At 44.9% G+C, this 19,925-nt stretch overlaps 1 protein-coding gene across 1 annotated transcript; it reads left to right on the top strand.

Annotated features, from left to right (window-relative positions):
• Positions 1-5,711: 5,711 nt before the first annotated feature.
• Positions 5,712-19,060, top strand: PPEF2 (protein phosphatase with EF-hand domain 2). The gene is made up of 16 exons (XM_041459606.1): positions 5,712-5,772; positions 8,922-9,049; positions 9,576-9,633; positions 10,118-10,293; positions 11,315-11,429; positions 12,254-12,300; positions 12,708-12,874; positions 12,958-12,994; positions 13,079-13,228; positions 13,877-14,212; positions 14,954-15,139; positions 15,807-15,949; positions 16,475-16,581; positions 17,502-17,665; positions 18,195-18,282; positions 18,505-19,060. Exons 1-16 carry the CDS (start codon positions 5,712-5,714, stop codon positions 18,684-18,686), a joined length of 2,145 nt encoding a protein of 714 aa, XP_041315540.1. The 3' UTR covers positions 18,687-19,060.
• The last annotated feature ends 865 nt before the right edge of the window (positions 19,061-19,925 follow it).

Raw genomic sequence — 19,925 nt, 5'->3', positions numbered from 1 at the left:
AGGGGCAGATGCAGCTGTCAGCTGCATACAGAGCTGTAGAAACATGTATTTAATTTATAGTTATTTAATTCATCAGAAGCTGTTTCAGGAATTGTGGTAATGCACTTTTCTCCTTGGTAGATGAGAGGAGGTTGTGTGGGGTAGCAGTGAGGTTAAAGGTTGCATTTGGTTTTGTGCACTCAGATCAAGTTACCTGCAGTAAAAGTTAACACCTTGTTTTACAGTGCAGAGCAGTGGGGCTTTTGTCAGGTTGTGCTGTGACTGTGTACTGAGTTTAGACACTTAAATGTACTCCAGAAATACTGAGGGATTTGAAGAGTCGAGGTCAGTGGATGCCTTCAAGTAAAGCTGGAAAGTGCCCTTCTTCACTGGCCAGAATGTCACCTGTGTGAAGGTGACAGCACCACTTGCAGATCCATGCTGTGGTGGGTGTGCACTGGTTATGCAAACTGCTCTGAGAGCACCTTCTGGAGCTGAGGGCCCTTGATCTCCTTGTGCTGAGCCTCATAACCTACTTACCTGCATCCTCTCTTGCCTGGATAAGTGCTGCAAGCTCTGCCTTGACCCAGTTTAGACAGCCATGTACAGCAGCCAGATGATAAAGCTGAGGAGTCCTTGGAGCAAGATTTTAAAATGCTCACTATCTTTGAGATTCCAGAAAATGCCATTGCTTTAGTTCACAGAGTAGGCACTGATTTGTGATCCCACCAGGTTTTCTTTAAATAGCAGCTGCCCACAGCTACAGGATCCTTGCAGGTGTGGCTTTGTGTAGTCATCCTGACCTCTGCAGCATTAGGCTGATGATCCTCTGGCAGGGGTGTGCCCAGATGCTCTGGTATATAAATTTGGCCCAATGTTTGTTTACATGTGTACAAACAATCTGGAATATCTAAATTGTTAGTACCTAGGAAGATTCAAGAAGCAATTTGATTCTGCTGTTGTGGTTGTGGCTTGGCAGCTATTTGGGGTTATGAGGTTTAAACAAGTGAGGAATGTAGATTATTTTTTTTTCCCCTCATACATTACTTTCTTGAAAGCCTTGCGTTTTCTGTGGTAGCCAACACTCTAAGAGGCTGACTGCCAACAGAATAAAGCCTTTCTGCCACCTTGAATGTTTTTCTGCTAACCCAAAGGATATAGAACTTCCTGGTTTTAGTTCAATGATGAGCTAAAACTATAGATACTGATCAACTGCTGAGTAATATATCTTACAACTCACATAATTTAACCTGCAAGTAGCTAAGGTACTTGTGGTAAGAACTGAAATTTGATTGAAAATGCAGAAATGCAATTGTTAATACTTTAAACAAAATGATCTTCATGGTGGAAACATTAAAATGTAGCAGTGCTTGGGGTTTTTTTGGTTGGTTTGGATGCTTTGTGCGAGTTTTGACCGAGAAAGACTGGACCAAAACATCCTGTAAGTATTTATGTTGCCTGGTCTTTGTGTGTATACTTTTTAAAGACTGGGAAGAGTAGTGATTTTCCTGCTTTCTCAAGCCCTGGAATTTTGAATAATTATCCTTGCTTTTTCCACATCCCTTCCTTTCTGCACTAGAGATCCCCTAGCTACAAAGCACCAAATAGTTTTTCAGCCCAACACAAATAAGGGGTGAAACCTTGAATTATTTTTCCTCCAGAAGCTTGCATTTAGCAGAGGGCAGCTTGCAAGTGTGTAAGAGCTGACTCCTAGGATGAGAGAGGGCAACAAGCTGTATTTCTCATTCATAATCCCTTGAGTAATCCTAATCCAGTTGAGATCTCTAGCCTTTATTAAGTGTCATGTGGTAGAGGATTCTTAAGTCTCCTCATAACTGGGCAGTAAATAAAAGTGTCTGCAGCAGCTCTGGGTTGCACGTGCACAGAGACATGGCCTCTCATGCTGCCTGCCCAAGGGAACACCTTACTTTACTATTTGGATTCTGAGGAGGAGATTTTGCATCTGTAACTAAAAAAATAGTATCAGAAAGCATCAATCATTTGGGTACTGAATAGAACCAAAATTTATCAAGTGGAGAGCTTCAGTTGTGTTTATCTCAACAAATCCATAAATTAGGACTTGGCAAGGTAAGTTGCATCTTTTTTTTTTCATTCATTGGAACAGGGTGTTGTGTTCAGAAATAGCTTAAGGTAAAATATCCTTTTTGGATGCTGAGGTGCATAAAACTGCTTTTGGGAGTTTGGTATCTGTAAATTCCTTTTTTTGGCAATGCAGTAACTGTGTGGTTGTGCATTTGAAATAAACCATGCTTCACCATCTTGCTTGCAGCTACTGGTGGTGCTAGGTCTGATGGGTACATGGGATATATACCCGTAGGTATTTACTGAGGCAAGGTAGGATCATCTCTTTCCCTAGTACCAGCTAGCATTTTTTTCCTTGGGAGAAGTATTTGATTGATTTTTAAATAATCTGTAGCTCTTAAACTCTTGTTTTTCTTTTAGCAGAACTTAGAATTTGTTTCTCCCCAACATCTCTTTTTAGGTTTTTCCCTAGTAAACTTTCTAGTCTGTTATGTCCTCCTGTTGCCTTCCATTTTCTGCTCACCTTTTCCCTTCATTGCTGGCATGTCTGTAAAACTGTCAGGTTAGTGGGCATCCTGTTCATGATACATGAAATGTCACCTTTCTTAGGAGCAGGCTTCACATTAGCTCAGTTATTTCTGGCAGGTCCTGTGGGTTGAGCACCACATTGTGCAAAGGTCTATGAGGTGCACAAGTTCCCGGTGTGTTTGGTTTGGTTCAGAATGCTGTCCATTGCTTTGGTTTTGGAGAAGTTCAAATAGTTAGGCTAAGCCAGGAAATGTACCTAGGCTTTTGTTGCTGGTGTTTTGGGGTGATTGACTCAAGTGGATTTGTGCAAGGTTTCCTTGCCTGAATTTCATGGGGTACCAGATGGTGTTATTGAGCAAGTCCTCTGTGTTTGAAGAGTTGCAAGGACTGTGTTACCCAGTGGCTTGGGAAGTATGTGGATTCTGGTTGCTATGTCTCTCTCCTGCCTATGAAACATTACCTCTTGTGGTCAGGGAATGGTGTATCTTCTCTATGTGCGTGTGGCCTTCTCCTGAGGCCTTGAACTTGATGTTCCACTGGTTGTCTGTGTCCATGTGCCTTTTTAGTGGTGGTTTAAGTGTGTGCAGTGGCTTTTGTCACCTGGTTTTAGAGTGTGGGTGCTCACTGGCAGGTGCTCTGTGCCATGGAGCGTACCAGGGACAGCCCTGTGCGATGGAGGTGTTGAGGAAAACCTGTTGCAGAGACCTCCTGATTGCACCAGAGAGAAGGAAGTACTTCTGCAGGAGAGGAGTGGCAGCCAAGAGCAAGATGAGGGAAGAGTGCTTGGTAGCTGGCTGTCTCCTGGATGGAACATGTTTCTCACCTGGAAGTTAATACAATCTGTACCTGAAGTGGTGCTGCTGCTCAGTTCATCCAGTCTTTGAGGTCTCTGCTCCTCTTCCATTTCTTAGGTGCAGGAATTTAGCAAGGGAAAGGGTGCATGCCACAGTTGGGTGGATGAGGAAGGATCCAAGGTAGTGAGCAGTTGGACTGGTTCTGTTTCTTCCTCAGTCCTTCCAGCCTTGGAACAGGTTTGATTCCATTGGAGCCTGATTTACTCCTGTACGCTCCTTTGCTCAGGTTGTGACCCTGACAAAAATCTGAGGGCAACAAATGAAGAAGTTCACGGCTCCAGCAACTGCTTGGAAGGGACCTGTTGATAAGCCTTTTTATGATATGATAATTAGGGCACACTAACACTAGGCTATCCCTCACTATGGATGGTGAAAATGTGTTTAAAGTAGGGCTGCCCAAATAATAAATGTCTGTTTGTTTTGCAGGGAGAGAAGGAAATAAGAGAAAAATTGTTGCCAAAGGTGACCTCAAATCCAAGGTCCCATTTTATCAAAGCAGGCAGGTCGTACACCTGAACACATCCTCAGCAGGCAAAGTACTGAACACCACACTTGAGTGTTTGCTTCAGGTTTGTTCTCCATTGTTTTGAAAGTAACCTAGAAGTGTTCTAGTTCCTGGGAAAGGGGCCAATGCAGAATTGATAATTTTTATCATTGCTTCTCTGGAAAGCTAAAACTGGTTGAAATCCTCAGATCTGTGTTATTAAGTGAAATTTTTGTTTGTATAGGCCAGATGGGCCTATGCTCAAAAGTTCTGAACTTCTTCCTGAACTCTGATTTCTCTGGTACAGAAGGTTACAAACAAGAGCTATAACTGGTGAGTTTTGTGTGCAATTGTCCCTTGGAGTAGTTAATAATCTGGAAATCTGTCAGATTACCTGCATTGTTTGAGCACAAAGGTGGTAAGGCACTAGGTAAAACTGGGTGTCACTTGGCAGTGATTTCAGGCAATTTGTGACATTGATATGAAATGACACTGTTGGAATAAAACAGGAGCGTAGGTATTTTGCTCGTGGCAGTGTGAGGATGCCATTGTACAGTTGGGCATCCTGGGCATGGGGGAGAGAGTTGCAGCCTTTGCTGTGCTTTAGAACCTCCCCGTGCTGCAGGGTGGCTGAGCAGGGCTCACCTTCCTGAGCCAACATGGATCACCCACCTTACACAACACCGGACGCGCTCCTTCAATGAGCGTTGGATCTGAGCTATTTTGAGAGGAAAGGCGTGGGTTAGGTGATAAGAGATAGAAGGAGGCAAAAGGATTGCAGGAAGTGAGCAAAGGAGGAGGACTTTTCCTTCTCCTGCACAGTGGTGCCTCTGTAGAGACTCTGCCTGGTGCTTCAAAATACTTTGAGCTGTGTTCTCCTGCCAACACCAGTCTTAACATTTTTACAAGCCTTTATTTCTTTCCCTCCATTTCTCATCTTTGTCCTCCCTGAACTTCAGGGGAAAATAAAAATCTGTTGAATTCTTCAATGATGCAGCCAGGCTGCTTTGGCAGTACTATGTGACTGTTTATTTTCCAGAGGAAAAATGTCTATGAATTGCATTCTGGTTACCCGCAAAGTGAGAGACTTCAGAGTTTGACCTAATCTTGCATTAAGATCTGTTTACCCTGACCACAGCTTCCACAGCAGAAAGCTTACTAAAGTCTGGATGTCTGTCCTCTTATACTAGCAATTGATGGCATAATACACTCCCACACTCAAGTAGATGCATGAGAATGAAGGCAAGCAGTGTTTAACAAAGCTGGTTATTTTCTTCTGATAGCTAATTGTTAGTTTAGACTTGCCTTCCTGCTAGCTGTGGTTAGATTAAACAGCAGGTTTGTGTTCATCCCTCATAATGAGTTATCCTTTACAGGGTACTAGGTGAATATTTGTCTGCACTACAGAATGTTTGTCTGCACATACTGCTTTTTAATGACTTTTTAATAGTTCTTGATCAGTATTGAAAAGCTTTTTGTATGTTTGCCAAAGAATCACAGTACCTATTTTTATGCTAGTAGCTAAAGGTGCTGAACTGATTCCTGTTTATAAAGCTCTCTTGAAATGTGAAGCAGTGAGACAGAAATACTCATCCAAATGTCTGGGAGTAGCTGCAGAAACTTGGTAGTGGACAATGTACTTGGGCATAAGAGAGGCCATCTGATAATTGATGTTAAGTGTTAATATGTTTGATTGTAGGTTCTTGGCAGTGTGGAACATGTTGCAGCTGTTTTGATTCTGACCAAATGGTCTTCCCTGCATCTCTTTTGTGGTTTTGGTGACATTGGGCCATTCTGCAACGTTGGAGCATTGGTTGGAGAACATGGGATCTGGTAGTTCTGTAAATGTCCAGTACAAGTACTCCCTGCAGAAGTCTGAAAATGGTGAGTGATTCTTAGAAAAGTCATCTTATCGTGTTTTCTCCTGTATGTGCTGTTGGGAGGTTGCATTGAATGTCTTTCTCCTCTGGGTTTTCTTTATAGCATTGTAGTGAGGTTCTGTCTTTCAGTATCCTGTGACAAGGATTCTCAGGTGTCAGGCAGAAGACAACAGGCTTGAGGAAATAACAGCTGTTTAGATGAGGAGTGGGTGAAAATCCACTCAAGGCTAACCAGAGATGAAGCAACAGTTAGCACCCACACTGCTGGATGAAATTCCTGCTGGGTAATGCAGGTGTTGTCTGCTGACAGTGAGACAGATGTCACCCTGCTGCTTCCCCTGGATTATTTTCTAAGGCTCTTACTAGTGCAGCCAAAATAAATCTAGTTACAAAGAAGGTGAGATGGTATGGCTACGAAAAGCTGTCAAGCAAAAAGTAAGCATTTTGTCTAATTACATCAGCACAGTGCTCTTAATCTCTGCTAATAACCCAGACTTGTCTATGGCTCTCAAAGCTGTGGTGATTTATTTTTTGAAGCTCTCTGTAATGGTATCAATCCTGTGGGTACCTGCCTGTGTCTGCTGTGGAACAAAGGGAGTTGATGAGGAAGACCTTAGATATAAGGAAGAGTTAAAAAGCAAATAAACAGTCTTTTCTTTGTTGTTTGAATCATGCAGCCATGAGCACTGGCAGAACAGCAGAATGGGGCAAACGGTTTGCAAGTGTTTGGAGAAGAAAATAAGGATTGAAAATGGGGATAAGGTTGTGATTCACACTTTTTTTTTGCCACTGTCCACTATTGAAAAACTCTTTCTATTTAAGTTAGACTTAGCTGTCACCCATAGCACCAGAGGTCCATGGACTTTCCCAAGAAATTCAGGGTTATTTTAAGATGAGCAAGTGTAACACAACACTAGTTACTTATTTGAGACTTGTATTTTATCTGATAGCTCAGCAACAGTTTCCCATGGCAGTAAAGCTTCTCTGAATTTCTAGCCTTTGGCTCTCAAAACCCTTCAGATTTGGCCATCTGCATCAGGGCAGCTGCTCAGGACTTTCTGCCCAAATGCAGCATGCCAGATGTCATCCCTGTCCCCCCTGTCCAGGGTCTGAAGGCTGCTTTTAAAGGACAATGGAGGAGCAGAGCTGTTCAACTGGCCCTGCCTTGGAGTGTAGTCTGGTTTGAGTGCTGCCACTTTGCTATGCTTTCAGCAGCTAATATGATACATGGTTTGGATCATCATAAAACGTGGCTAAATCTTCCTCTTCTCTGATTTATTTTTTTCCCCAAGCTGATACAAACACTGCCAGATATAACTCACCCAGGTAAACTGCTAAATTAGATTACCTGGCTTTTGCAGTTGCAGAGTCAATGTCCATAAAAGCAGAGTAAAAACCAGTGCCTTGCCTATCTGTGGCTTAAATGCTGTTGATGGTGGTATTTATGTTAGCTGTGCACTTGATAGCATGTCTTTCATTGGTTTAAGTTTTTACTGTTTCAAAGGTTTTGGTTTTCATTGGTGTGTGCAGAGTTATCACAAGGAATTTTTTTCAAAGCCCAGCAGATCAGTAAGCATCTTGTCACCAAGAGAGAAGGCAAAGAATACAGAAGTGATTCCTGAGTTAAGACTTGCCAAATCTTACCTTCTTGCCCACAACTTCAGGCTGTCTCACACCTCTGCTGAACAGCAGCTGTAGACCTTTCTTTTTTGTGCTCTTCAATTCCCAGTGCTGAAAGAGAATCATGATTTAAAGAGATTATTATTTTCAATATATAATCCATTGACATACCTTCTTTAGGGAAAGGTTGCTGTTTCCTGCTGAAGTACCTGGAGGGCCATTTGTTGTGTAATTAATGCAAGCTGATTGAATTAATATGATCTCTTTATCTCTTGCCAGTATGGGTGAGGGATTTCCCTCTTTTAAATGAAGATTTTCCCACACACCTCCCATTGCTCTCCCTGCTTTGCTGAGTGTGGCAGGGGAATACACTTTCTGCAGCAGGCCTAGTTCCTTACCTCTGTTGTTTCCCTTGGACTTTGAAGCCAGCTTGTGGATACAGCAGTCATCCCTTTCCCCCCTCAGCTAAAGATGACAGAGAAGCAGTGTTTGAAGATGTTTTAAGTGTAGGGCTCATGGGTGGGGGTACAGAAAGGAACAGGAAGGGGTGCAATGTAATCCAAAGAGAGATGCCAAGTAGCAGAGCTGGTCCAAGTGGGATCAGCTAAGGAGGATGAGAGATTCTAGAGGCAAAATTTTGTGGCAGAACTTGAAAAAGGAAATGTGAAACTGCACCAACATACTTTGCTTGGAATTTGCAGTCACCCCATCTGAAATAAATTTTGAAGGGAACATACTGGAATTGGGAGAATACAGAGGCTGTGTTTAAAAGATCAAAGGGCAGATAGCCATAATTTGGTGGGAAGCATCTGGTGTCAGCACTGGCTGTGGCTTGAACCTCAAACAGGTGCCTGGAAATTGTGGCATCTTGTTTATTGTGTGCCATTAATGGCCAAAGTTCTGCCTCTCCTTTTTCACTGTGGGTGTAGTTTTGTCTTCATTTTATTGTAAGGTCATGGTTATGTTGATATTTATGCTACTGTAGAGTCTTTCTAAAGTTTTTCCACAACTGCAAAAGCTAAGGTATTTGTTTGGCATAAAGAGAGGTAGAAAGCCCCCATATTTTTAAGGTTCTAGAAGGAAACTTGGTATCCTGCCTTCCCCCAACTCTTTGTATGGCCTCAGTTAAATTTCTCATTTCCTGAAGCCCCAGCACCTAGAGATGGTAAGAGGGACATAAAAATGATCAAGGTAGGTAGAAATGGGGGATTATTGTCTAATAATACTGAAGAACATGTTAGGGCTTTCAGGCCCTAGTAATTTGTTGTTAATGCTGGTGCTGAAGGAACCAGCAGCAATGGTTGGAAGTGCTTCAGAGGTCTCTGGGCAGGCAGGGTCAGCTCAACCTCTTGCAAAAAAGAAGGCAAAAAGAAGAGGGTTTTTTTTTTGCCCTTAGGCACAAGAATAAAATTCCTGGCAACTTTTTCCTGAAAAGGAAAGGTTCTCTTCTATTTCAGGGGTGGGGAAGGAGCTGTTTCAGGCACCTCAGCTGCAGGCAGTGCCACTCAGCAGCTGTGTGTTCTTGTCCCCCAGCTTTCAAGGCAGCTGTCTTGATCCAGCAGTGGTATCGGCGCCACGTGGCTCGGCTGGAAATGCGCCGCCGCTGCACCTGGAGAATCTTTCAATCCATTGAGTATTCCTGTGAGCAGGATCAGATCAAGGTAAAGAGGAAAAGAGCAGGTAGGAAAACACATAGGAAGGTGGTTTCTGTGCCACACTCTGCCTTTCTGGCTGCTGGCTGGTAACCTTCAGTGGGCCAGGGACTAGGTTTCCTGCCCCTTTTTAATCTATTCATTCCCTGCCTGCATGTGTTGCATAAAACAAAGTAAAGAACCCCAAAAGCAAGACCTAAGAGCCATTTAACAGAGTTTTTCTGGAGTCTGAACACAACAGGCAAGTCTATTTGGTTTGTTATGTTTTAACTTAGATTAAAATTCTCTTACATGGCTGCTTTGCTCTTGGGGAGGGGAAGGGCTCATAGCGTACTTCTGCATGTGGCTGAAGGTAAAGCCACTGTTTTGACTTCATTTCAAGAAAGTCAAAACTTAAATTGGTACAAGAGTTGCTGTACATACCAGACAGCACGAGGAGGGCAGAGGTAAAACTTCCACAAAGATGATTACGATAGGTTGCTACTCTGTTGAATTTCATTCTGGGGTGAATGATGGGCTCTCCCTCTTCCTGCAGCTTCACAACTTCTTCAGCTATCTCATGGACCAGTTCACACCAAGCAGCAGCAAAGAGAGTAAGTTTGTGTGCTCTTTGTAGATGTGGCACCAGCAGCTCTGAAAGCTGCACCCTATATAAGTCATTGCCCAGTGCTGGGCAATCTTCAGGATGGCACATGTGGCCAAGTCTCTGGAGTGACAGCATCAGGATTAGAGAGTGAATTGTCTGGAGACTATGAGCTGTGTAAAGGATGTGGGGTAATTCCTGCTCTTAGGAGCTGGAAGGAGGCATAAAGGTTCAGTATGTTTTCACAGAATCACAGAACGGTGCACACTGCACATGGACATTTGTCTCTGCAGCCTTTCCCCCACTGCAAGTTTTGTAGCAGTGCCAAGCAGTACCCAGCATCCATGGCTGCAATAGCTCCTGAGTGCCAGCCTAACTAAACAGCTCTTCTGTAGCAAGTTACTAGGATGGTACCTGGAGCCAATTAACTACTTTTCTGTCTGTTTATCTTTTATATATATATTTTTAAATCAACCTCACTAATCTGCTTCCAGGGGATTTTATCAGTTGCATGTTCATAAGTGGGGAAAGTTACAAAGAGGCAGAGCTGGAAAAATACTGTGACTATGAATCCATAGAGGTGCCAGACTCCTACACTGGACCCCATCTCTCTTTCCCACTCCTCCCTGACCATGCCACAGCCTTGCTGGAAGCTTTCCAACAGAAACAAGTAAGGATCCCAAAAAGGTACCATGCTCTCCCCTTCTCTGAACAGGGGTGTAGGATAGATAACTTGGTCTTAACTTTCTTACCAAACTCAGTTGACTGGAGTATAACAAGCTGGCTGCTAAACAAAATGGGGTTGGAAACTATAAGGTATTTTGTAATGCCATAGAAATGTTCTTCTTCCTGAAAATATACTCCTGACAAAACTGAACACTTTACGTAGGCGTGTACCAATATTAACCCGAATTTCATTTTTAGAGGGAAAAATGAGCAGCAGCTTATGTTGAGACTTTTCATCAATTTTGTTTAAATTTCTCAATTTGTAAATACGTATAGGGTGGCCCAGAGGGAAACAGCCAATTACCATGTTTTGTGCTATGCAACTTGAACTCTGGTTTAAAATATAAATTGTGAGATTTTTGACGAGGAAGCTGAGTACCGCTCCAGAACTAACAAGACAAGCCTCCATACAACTCCAGTGTTCTGCTGCCATCCCTCAGCTGATGTGCTGAACTGGAAAATAGGCCAAAACATCCCTTCTCCAAAGAGAACTTCTAACCCAAAGGTGTCTCATGTCCCCACTGTATTAAATGCCTCCACCCTGGCTGTGAGCATATTTATCACTGCAGGACATGCAAACTCACAGAAACTGGTTCAATGTGGAAAAGCTAAGAAAGATCTAGAGGAGTAACTTTTTTACCTGTGATATTGGGCTGGAATTTCTGCTGCTCCTGGAGGTGGTGTAGCCTAGTGGGTATAGCCTTGTCCACAAGGTGCTGGGGCTTTAGGATTGCCTTGCCAGCCCTCTCAGTGCTGAGGCTGGGCTGCCTTGTGCAAGTGTCTGCCATTCTGCTGTTTCCCAATATTTCCCTCATCTTGTTTGTAAGCCCATAGGTCAGCACAGACTGCTATCTCAGGGAGAATTTCTACCATCCAGGCTTTCCTGATGGAGTCTTTCCAGCCACAGTGGTGCTGCTCAGACACCTTTGATTTCCTGCTTTAATCCCTTTACTTTTTCCTAGTAGCAGCTCCATGCTCGCTATGTCTTAAACCTCCTGCATGAGACCAGGAAGCACCTAAAGCAGTTGCCAAACATCAGCCACGTCTCCACCTGCTACAGCGAGGAGGTCACCGTGTGTGGTGGGTCCCTTGCAGCCTCCTGTGGGAGGGTGGGGCAGAGAGAAAATGATAGCGAGAGCACGATGCCCCCCTCTGTACTGAACATGGAACACAATGCTCTCTATAGGCAAAGTGTGTGGTGCCTTGAGAGGCAGCTGGGCTGTCTGAAATTCCCAGGTGGTCTTTTTTCTTTCACCCCAAACTTGGAGTTGCTTTCCTAAACCACAGAAACCACATCCAGCTGAGGCCTGATCACAAAACTCGGTAGTGATCTGACCTGTTCTGTGGTCTGGGATTATTTAAACAACAAAATCCTGGAGCTTTTCTGGGTGAGCACCAGCGCGTGCATGCCGATCCAGAATGTCAACACATCTTTGCATCCTATAAGTAAATTTGAGACAAAGCTTTTTGCTTTTTTTCTGCTGTAATGTCAAAATGTTGAGATATTTCTGAAAAATACATAGCCCAGACTTTTGCATGCAGTCAGCCTCTGAAAAACAAACCTCTCTCTCCAGCATTATGTTAAATGAGAATCAGATTGTAATTTTGAATGCTAAGTTTTCTCCCATATAATGACAATTTTGTGCCAGGTTGTGCCATTCACAAGAGATAAATGGACAAAGCTTCTAAATCAGTCTTCAGCAGATGGTGTAGGTTTTTTTTACTGTGCTTTTCAGACTTCAGCTCAAGCCTTGCATCGTGTCCTTTTCCTCTAGGCATGCACTTCCCAAAGTGTTTCTGTGGTGATTAATTTATAAAGGACCTAGTTTGTAGCAAGTTACATATTGCTGTTTTTTTCAAGTTCAAGGTAAACATATTGTGACTTGTCTCTTTGTGCCTGTCAGGAGACTTACACGGCCAGCTGGATGACCTGTTCCTCATCTTTTACAAGGTAGGCACCGAATTTGGAGAGGGAGACTGTCCAGGCCTTGCAATGGGTATCCCATGGGTCATGTTGAGAAGTGTTTGCAAAATTGGGCCATTCATGTGCAATTCTCCATGTAAATTTGATTGGTTTTAAATGCTTTCACAAATCACCAACTTATTCCCTTTGCTGACTAAAAAATGTAATATCCATGTCCATTTTATTAGTGCCAATGGGTGTTTTTCTAGTGCTGATACCAATGACAGCTCTTTGTGACTGCTAGTTTCACTGCTGGGGCCCACAGTGATAAAGATGAGCAAGGGTTTGTTGTGACCTGGGACAGGAGTGAGAGGCTGCAGCTGGTGGGGCGTTATGGACACCTTGGAGAGGCCTCTCTGGTGATATCTGCCTGCATCTGTTCCTTGCTTTTACAGAATGGCCTTCCTTCTCCTTCCAAGTCCTATGTGTTCAATGGAGACTTTGTAGACAGAGGCAAGCAGTCCCTTGAGATCCTTGTTATCCTCTTTACCTTCCTCCTGATCTATCCCAAGGAAGTTCATCTCAACCGCGGGAACCATGAGGACCACATGGTGAACTTACGGTACGGCTTCTGTGCAGGGCTGAGCACCATGTCAAGGGCCCTGTGCAAAATCCCACTGAGCTTCCTTTCTCCTGTTCCTTTAGCTATGGTTTCACCCAGGAAGTCATGCAGAAATACAAGGTAGGTCTATGTTGGTGTCTCCTTTACCATGTGAGATATGCTTTTAGAAGACTTGATGCTTTATCTCTTTTTTCTTTCTCTCAGGTGTATGGGAAGAAAATCTTGAGGATGTTCCAGAATGTCTTCTGCTGGCTGCCCCTGGCCACCCTGATTGATCAGAAAGTCCTCATTATTCATGGGGGCATCTCTGACACCACTGACCTGGACATGCTTGAGAAAATTCGAAGGGACAAAGTAGGTTTTATTTCCCAGTAATTGCAAGAGACAACAGTGTTGCTGATTTGTGGTGAGAAGATAATTTCTACATGCCAGCTTAGCTGTTAACAAGACAAATATAACAGATGGCCTTCCTAGACAAGGTTGTGTTTAGGTATAGGCTATGGTTTGTTAGTGTTCATGCAGGAGCTGTGAAGTTTCTGGAATATGTGCTGGTGCTGAAGTAGAAATACAGTGAAGATGAGACATTGTCCCACAGTTTCTTTGCCTGTTTTTACCCCCTAGATTTCCAGAAGGAGTTTGATAAATCATTTAACTTGTCTCTGCCTCACTCATCCAGTTAGGAAACACCCCTTTCCTTCTCCAAATAAAATCACAACTCTTGCATTAATCATTAATGCTTCCTTTGCTCTGCTGCATAGTCCCCATTGCAGATGAAATCTGTGCAGGAAGTAAATGAGGAAGAGTGAGATGTGATGGATGTGGGGCCCAGCTGCAAACCCAGGATATCTTGTCTGAGTTCCCCATAGTCAAGTAGCAGTTGATGGCAAGAAGGGAGTGGGGCTTGGAGGCTTGGATCACTTAAGTCTGCAAATGGAAGATGTTAGAGCTGCAAGTCTGGGTTTCATGCTGTGTTATCAGCTCCATTTCTCTCATACCTTTCAGTTTATTTCTGTGTTAAGGCTGAAGAAAAGGAAGGAATCGAGTAGAAAACCACAAATCCAGGCCATAAATGGGGAGAGCGACTCAGGCACTGATGCAGCAGGGAATGAGGCAGCTCCCAGGTTATCTGTGCAGCCCCAGTCAGCCCAGGCTCCCAGCACAGCCAACAGGCTGGAGTTCTCCAGGTGGCTCCGGCAGACGGTGCAGGAGCAAATCGACACGTGCCGCCGGCTGGTGGACATCAGCGAGTCAGAGCCAGAGGAGCCCACCTATTCCAGCATGGTCTCCTTGAAGGATGTGGATGAGCCGTGCTGGACTTGCCAGGAGGAGTGGAAGCAGGTGAGGAGTCTTAGCAGTGCCCTGAGCTGGGTGCACTGTGGGTGCCTCCTGCAGCAACTGGTCCTTCAGTAGTAGTGGCCAGGAAGGGCTGCTCTGTGAGGCCAAGGGGATGTTTTGTTGGGTACCTTTGTTACCTCCTGGGAGGAGCAGCTGGGGACTTCCTTTTCTTGTTTTTCCAGCCTGGGAGTCTCTTCTGTGCACTCTGAAAGGACTGCTACTTAGTTGACGTTACCTGTGACCTTCCAGTGCTGCACACCTTTTCACCACTGTAGTGCTATATGTTGAAGTCAGGGTTAAAGGAATTAAGCCTTAATCCACACAGTGGTTACTGAGTTAGCACTTGTATTTCTGGAGGCTGTGGAAGGTCCTGGCTAGAGAACAAAGGCGTTTATATACTAAGCCTGCTAATGGCCTCAGGATCTGCTTGTTGTTCTTGCCCTGGGACTTGTGTTTAGGGATGGAGGAAAACAGGCAAGGCTCTTGGACATCTTAATGCTAGCAAAGGCAAAGCTTGTATCAGGCCTGACTTATGCACATCCTTCTTTCCCCAGACACTTTGGATATGCCTGTAGCTCATGGCCAATAATACTGCCACTTCTGAGGTGGCCCAGGTCTGTGACAGTCTTCAGCTGGAATGCAGGAAAAATGTCTGTTCCCTTGCACTCTGGTTATAGCAACAGTGGAGGGAGGGATTCTGAGACTGAGCTGTATTTGCTTAGTGAACTTTCCCAATCTTTTCAGGTTTTAGACATCCTCTGGAGTGACCCCACGCCTCAAGAGGGCTGCAGAGAAAATAAGGTGCGAGGTGGTGGCTGCTACTTTGGGCCTGATGTGACAGAGAAGTTCCTTGAGAAGTACAGCTTGCAGTTCCTGATCCGCTCTCACGAGTGCAAGCACGAGGGCTACGAGTTCTGTCACAACCGCAAGGTCAGCTGGGGGTGGTGTCAAGGGTGCTTGGGTTTCCATCCTGCCAGGGTGGGGTTTCTGCAGGGGTGGCTTCTCTCAGTTCTGCATTTCTTCCAGCGGGGCTGTAAGCACATGCAAAATCCTTGAACAGGCTTATTGGGAGCTAACTGAAGTATGTTTCCATCTGAAGTCTTAGTTCAGGGCAATCTGGAGCCACCTGCTCTGCTGGGGACATGGCTGTGCAGGCAAACGGTGTCTGTGTGTGTGGTGTTTGAGAAAAGATCTGAACCTATTTGTGCCATGGCCCCCACTTAGTGCAGCTGTTCCTGCAGATGAGCTACAAAAGGGTGCTACTGAGCTGCTGCAGCCAAGTTCTGTTTTCAGAAGATGCACTGTCAGGTCAGTGGCTTCGTCAGGGCGCTCGGACTCTGGAGAGTGGAATTGTTGGGAGAGCACAGGAAAATTGCAGAAGCCCAGCATGTGGCCAGATCCACATGTGACCAGTGCCACAAGGAACTCACATCTGCAAGGCTTCCAGGCCAGCTGCCATCTGTCTCTCCCTCTTCTCCATATAACATGGTGCTTTCACAGTCTGTGGACTCTAGAGGGGATCAGGTGTGTTGTTTACACATATATAAATATTACAGGATGTATGTGCTGACTGCAAATGCCTTTTTTTTGGGAGTAGGTGCTGACCATCTTTTCAGCCTCAAACTACTATGAGATTGGCAGCAACAGGGGAGCCTATGTGAAGCTGGGACCAGACCTCATCCCCCACTTTGTTCAGTACCAAGCAAACAAGACAGCCCACATGCTCACTATGACCCAAAGGCAAGACTTTCTAGTTGCTCTCTATTTGCCAAGTCAAAATTCCCAAAGGGAAAACTTTGTGAGCTTTTAGAATGTTTGACTCTGGAGATGAACTGTCACAGCTTGATTTTCTAAAGAATAGCTCGACAGGAGGGACTAAGCTTTGTACTTGAAGTTACTGAGGAAAGCTCAAGGGTTGAGAAGGGATTGTTAAAAAAAATTCTAAGGGGATTTTTGTAAAGCTTGCTGATTTTTTCAGCTCCTCTTTTCCATGTCAGGTTTTAACTTTTGACCTTTGAGGTTCTCTCTTTTTAATTTTTACAAATTAATTCAGGGACTCATGGCATCAACTGCAGGGTACTGTGCCCTGGGCATACAGTGCCTTGTCACAAGCTCTGAGATGCAGCTGTAGCTGTGCAGGGCAGTTGTGTGAGGGTCTGGGCAATCCATGGACAAGCCAGGTAGAGCACTGGGAGGGAAGGTGCAGTTTTTCTTGTGATTCATGGCAAGTCATTCAAGTGCTTCTCTCTCTTCTGCATCCTCCAGAATCAGCAGAGTAGAGGAGTCAGCCTTTCGAGCCTTGCGGGAAAAGCTCTTTGCTCACACCTCAGCCCTCATCAGTGCCTTCAAGTCCTACGATGGGGACAATACAGGTAACTCAGAGCTGAGGGATGTGTGGGTTCATTGCCTGGTCGGATAGGGCTGAAGGGACTACGTTGAGTTTGTGGCTGCTGGGGAGACTGCTCACTGACAGCTGTCACCAGCTGTCATGGGGAGGCTGTATGAAACCTTGCCAGAGATCATTTGCTGTTACTCAGTCTCTGTGGATGCCTTGCAGTGACACCATCAAGTGGGGGTGCTGGAAAAGCAGGATGTCATTAGTCTAAAGTGGAGTAACTGAGGCTGGTCCTAGAAGAACTCCTTGCAGCTGGAGTACTGATGAAGCCTTGGGAAAGATGACCTGGAATATGTCTGTTTTGTCACTAGAGAAGGGCTAGGTTGTCTCTAGAGCCCCTTCATCCCTGGAGTCTAAAATCATGGGAAGAGGAAAGAGGGATGCCTTAGATTGCAGTTGTGTCTGTCAGAGCCTTAAGGGAGCTGAGTTCTTACTTCTGGGACAGACAGGAGTGCTGTGTTGGTGCAGTGACCAAGAGGTGTTGCTGAGAACTGTCCACTGGTGGGCTGGGGGAGAAAAGGGATATGCTGGCTGGCAGAACTGCTCATGGGGAGAACTGTGTTCTTGCTTTCTTCCCTGTCAGCAAAACTGTTCATAGGAATCCAGCTCGGTTGTTACAGCAGCTGCTAAAATGGGCAGTGGGCTGTGAACTTCTAATGAAATACCAAAGTTAGTGCCTTGCATTTGTTCAGATGTTTGCAGCCTCTCAGCCTTGATTTGTTGCAATGATGAAAACCTTGCTGAGGCTTGGGTGGGAAGTGTGCGTGTGCCTGCACTGCGAAATAATGCTGTGCTGTCAGCAGCACCTAGACTATGTCTCACTGTTTTAGGCCTTGTCTTTGCCTTCATGTGCTTTCCACTGCCTGTGTCCCAGAGATGTCTCCCTTTTGTGCACAGGAAAGATCACTCTGAGCAACTGGGCGACAGCAGTGGAGTCAGTGCTGCGGCTGGGACTGCCCTGGCGAATGCTGAGGCCGCAGCTGGTGCGCAGCACTGAGGACGGCATGCTGGAGTACAAATCCTGGCTGGATGACCTGGCCATGGAGCAGAGGAGCCAAGAGGTAAGCACTCAGCCCCTTCCATCAAAGCATGATGTGAGCAGCTGCTCACCAGATCCCCAGCACGTACAAATCAATGGTTCCTCCATAACCTGAAATCACACTGAAGTTGATAGGAAGTCTTGCCTGAGCTCAAATAGTCCTGAGGCACCCAGTCCATTTTTGCAAAGAGATGGTGGATGTGAAATCAAAATTTAGAGGTAGTTTTGGATGCAGGCTTGTGAGCAGGAAAATTGTACTACGCTCTCCAATTGGCAGTTTGTTAATTTTGCCCAGCAAATGCAGCTCTGCAGTGGTTATAAAATGCAGCCTGGCTCGCTGTTAGCCCAGAAGAGCACTGTTGGGAAGGGACAAGCTGCTGATGGTCTGTTCTGCAGCTGCACAGAGGGTCCAGTCATCACACACCTGGTTGATAAGGCACTGCTGGCAAGTTCTTGAGAGCAAAAAATATTCTTGCTTGTGGAGACATCTGCAATAACAACTCAGAGAGAGCACAGGTGTTAGAAAGATAAAAACTGATTGTGTCTTTCAGCACATCCAGTCAAGCTTGCTGGAAGTCATTTATCGAAACAGATCCAACTTAGAGACCATATTCAGGATCATAGACAGAGACCACTCAGGTAAGCAGGTGTTCATCACTGCCTTCTGTGATCCCTTGTGCTTTGGAGTTTCCTTCAGTATGTCTAGAAGTGCTTTTATTTAGGCTTGGGTCCTCCTGCTCCCTCCCACGCTTCAGAAATGTCCATTTATATTATGCCTCTTTGCTGCTTTAAGCTGTGTTTTAGCCGGTGTCCTCCACATTAGGAGATGGAGCTGCGACATGTAAAATGCTCCTCCCACAGGTCTCATCTCCTTTGAGGAATTCCAGCAAACCTGGAAGCTGTTCAGCTCCCACATGAACATTGAACTGACAGATGATGGCATTAACGACTTGCTTCGCAGCATTGACTTCAACAAGGATGGGAACATTGACTTCAACGAGTTCCTGGAAGCCTTCCGCCTGGTCAAACAGTGCCCGTCGTGAGAACCTGCCGAGAGCTGCCACGTCCCATGCCTTGATTTCCACAAAGCCAGGACTGACCCACCTAACCTGGAGTGTGCCTGCAGATGGCAAGCAGGGAAAGGGAAGGCAGGTGCCCAAAACAGACATCACTGTAGGCAACAGCTGTGACCCATCTGGGGAAGCTAACAGGTGAAATAGATGAACTGCACTCCAGTTCAGACTGCTTTTAAAAGAAGCTGTGTTTTAAATAGTTTCCTGCTCAAAGGGAAGATGCAACTTAGTTTTTCTTGTCAATGTGAGGAAATGTTATAGGTGTATTCAAGAGCAGTAAAGTGGAAGTCAATGTATTACTTGTAGGCAGTGTTTTTAAGGAAGTAGCACCTGTTTGATCACAGATTTCCTTTTAATAAACCATTTTTTTCTAGACTGTTGTTGCTTGGCTGTTTATTTCTTCTCTAGTTAACTCTGTGAGCAGCAGTGCTGTTCCAGTGATGACACCTACTTCCCTGCTGGTGCTCCTCTGCTGTGGTAAGCTTGTTCTGGAAGTTTGGAGCTACTAAGTACACATAGTAGAGCTGAATGTTGGAAAAAACACCTCAAATGTGCAACACTGTCTTTAGTAGGGGGACTTGTTTAAAAAAATCTATGGAGATAATTTCATTTTCAAAGCCCAGGGCAGTAGACCAAGTAGCTAGGGAGCCTTGTGCTGCAGGTTCATTATTTTCAAAGCATGGTAGGACTCCAGCTTGTGAAGTGGGGTGGAATGTGAAGAGTGTGCAAAACAGAAACAATGTGTTGCTCAAATACAACCAGCAGTCTAGCAGGGGCCCCATGGCAGAAGACTTGACTTAAGACTGCTACCCCAGCCCCCAAAAGAGAATTCTGGCCTCACTCAATTTCCTACAGAGCTCATTGCCCAGTGCAGACAATTAACTGGAACTATGCTTCCAAAAGGAACCTAATCCTGTTCCCCTTTATCTAGAGTTCCACATATGCTTTTTCAATTGTAATGGAATCATGCTCCTACAAACACTCTCAAATGCACAACAGGGGTACCAGCACACTGCAGCTGTATTTCTATTCTTCCATCCTTCCAATTTAATAAATGGAATTAATTTTGATGGCTAACGAGCAAACTGATTTTGCCCCTTCCATGTTTGTGTCTGATGTACAAACTCCTACTGCTGAAAACACTCTTTTTGTTTCAGTTATTTTCAGTGGCTTCGGTACTGAGGGGAAAAGCAGGTCACTCTCCATGGC

Source organism: Pyrgilauda ruficollis, unplaced genomic scaffold (assembly GCF_017590135.1).
Source record: "Pyrgilauda ruficollis isolate IOZ18807 unplaced genomic scaffold, ASM1759013v1 scaffold139, whole genome shotgun sequence".
Classification (NCBI taxonomy): domain Eukaryota; kingdom Metazoa; phylum Chordata; class Aves; order Passeriformes; family Passeridae; genus Pyrgilauda; species Pyrgilauda ruficollis.
Note: the sequence above shows the minus strand (reverse complement) of the source record. Positions and strands in the feature narration are given on the sequence as shown.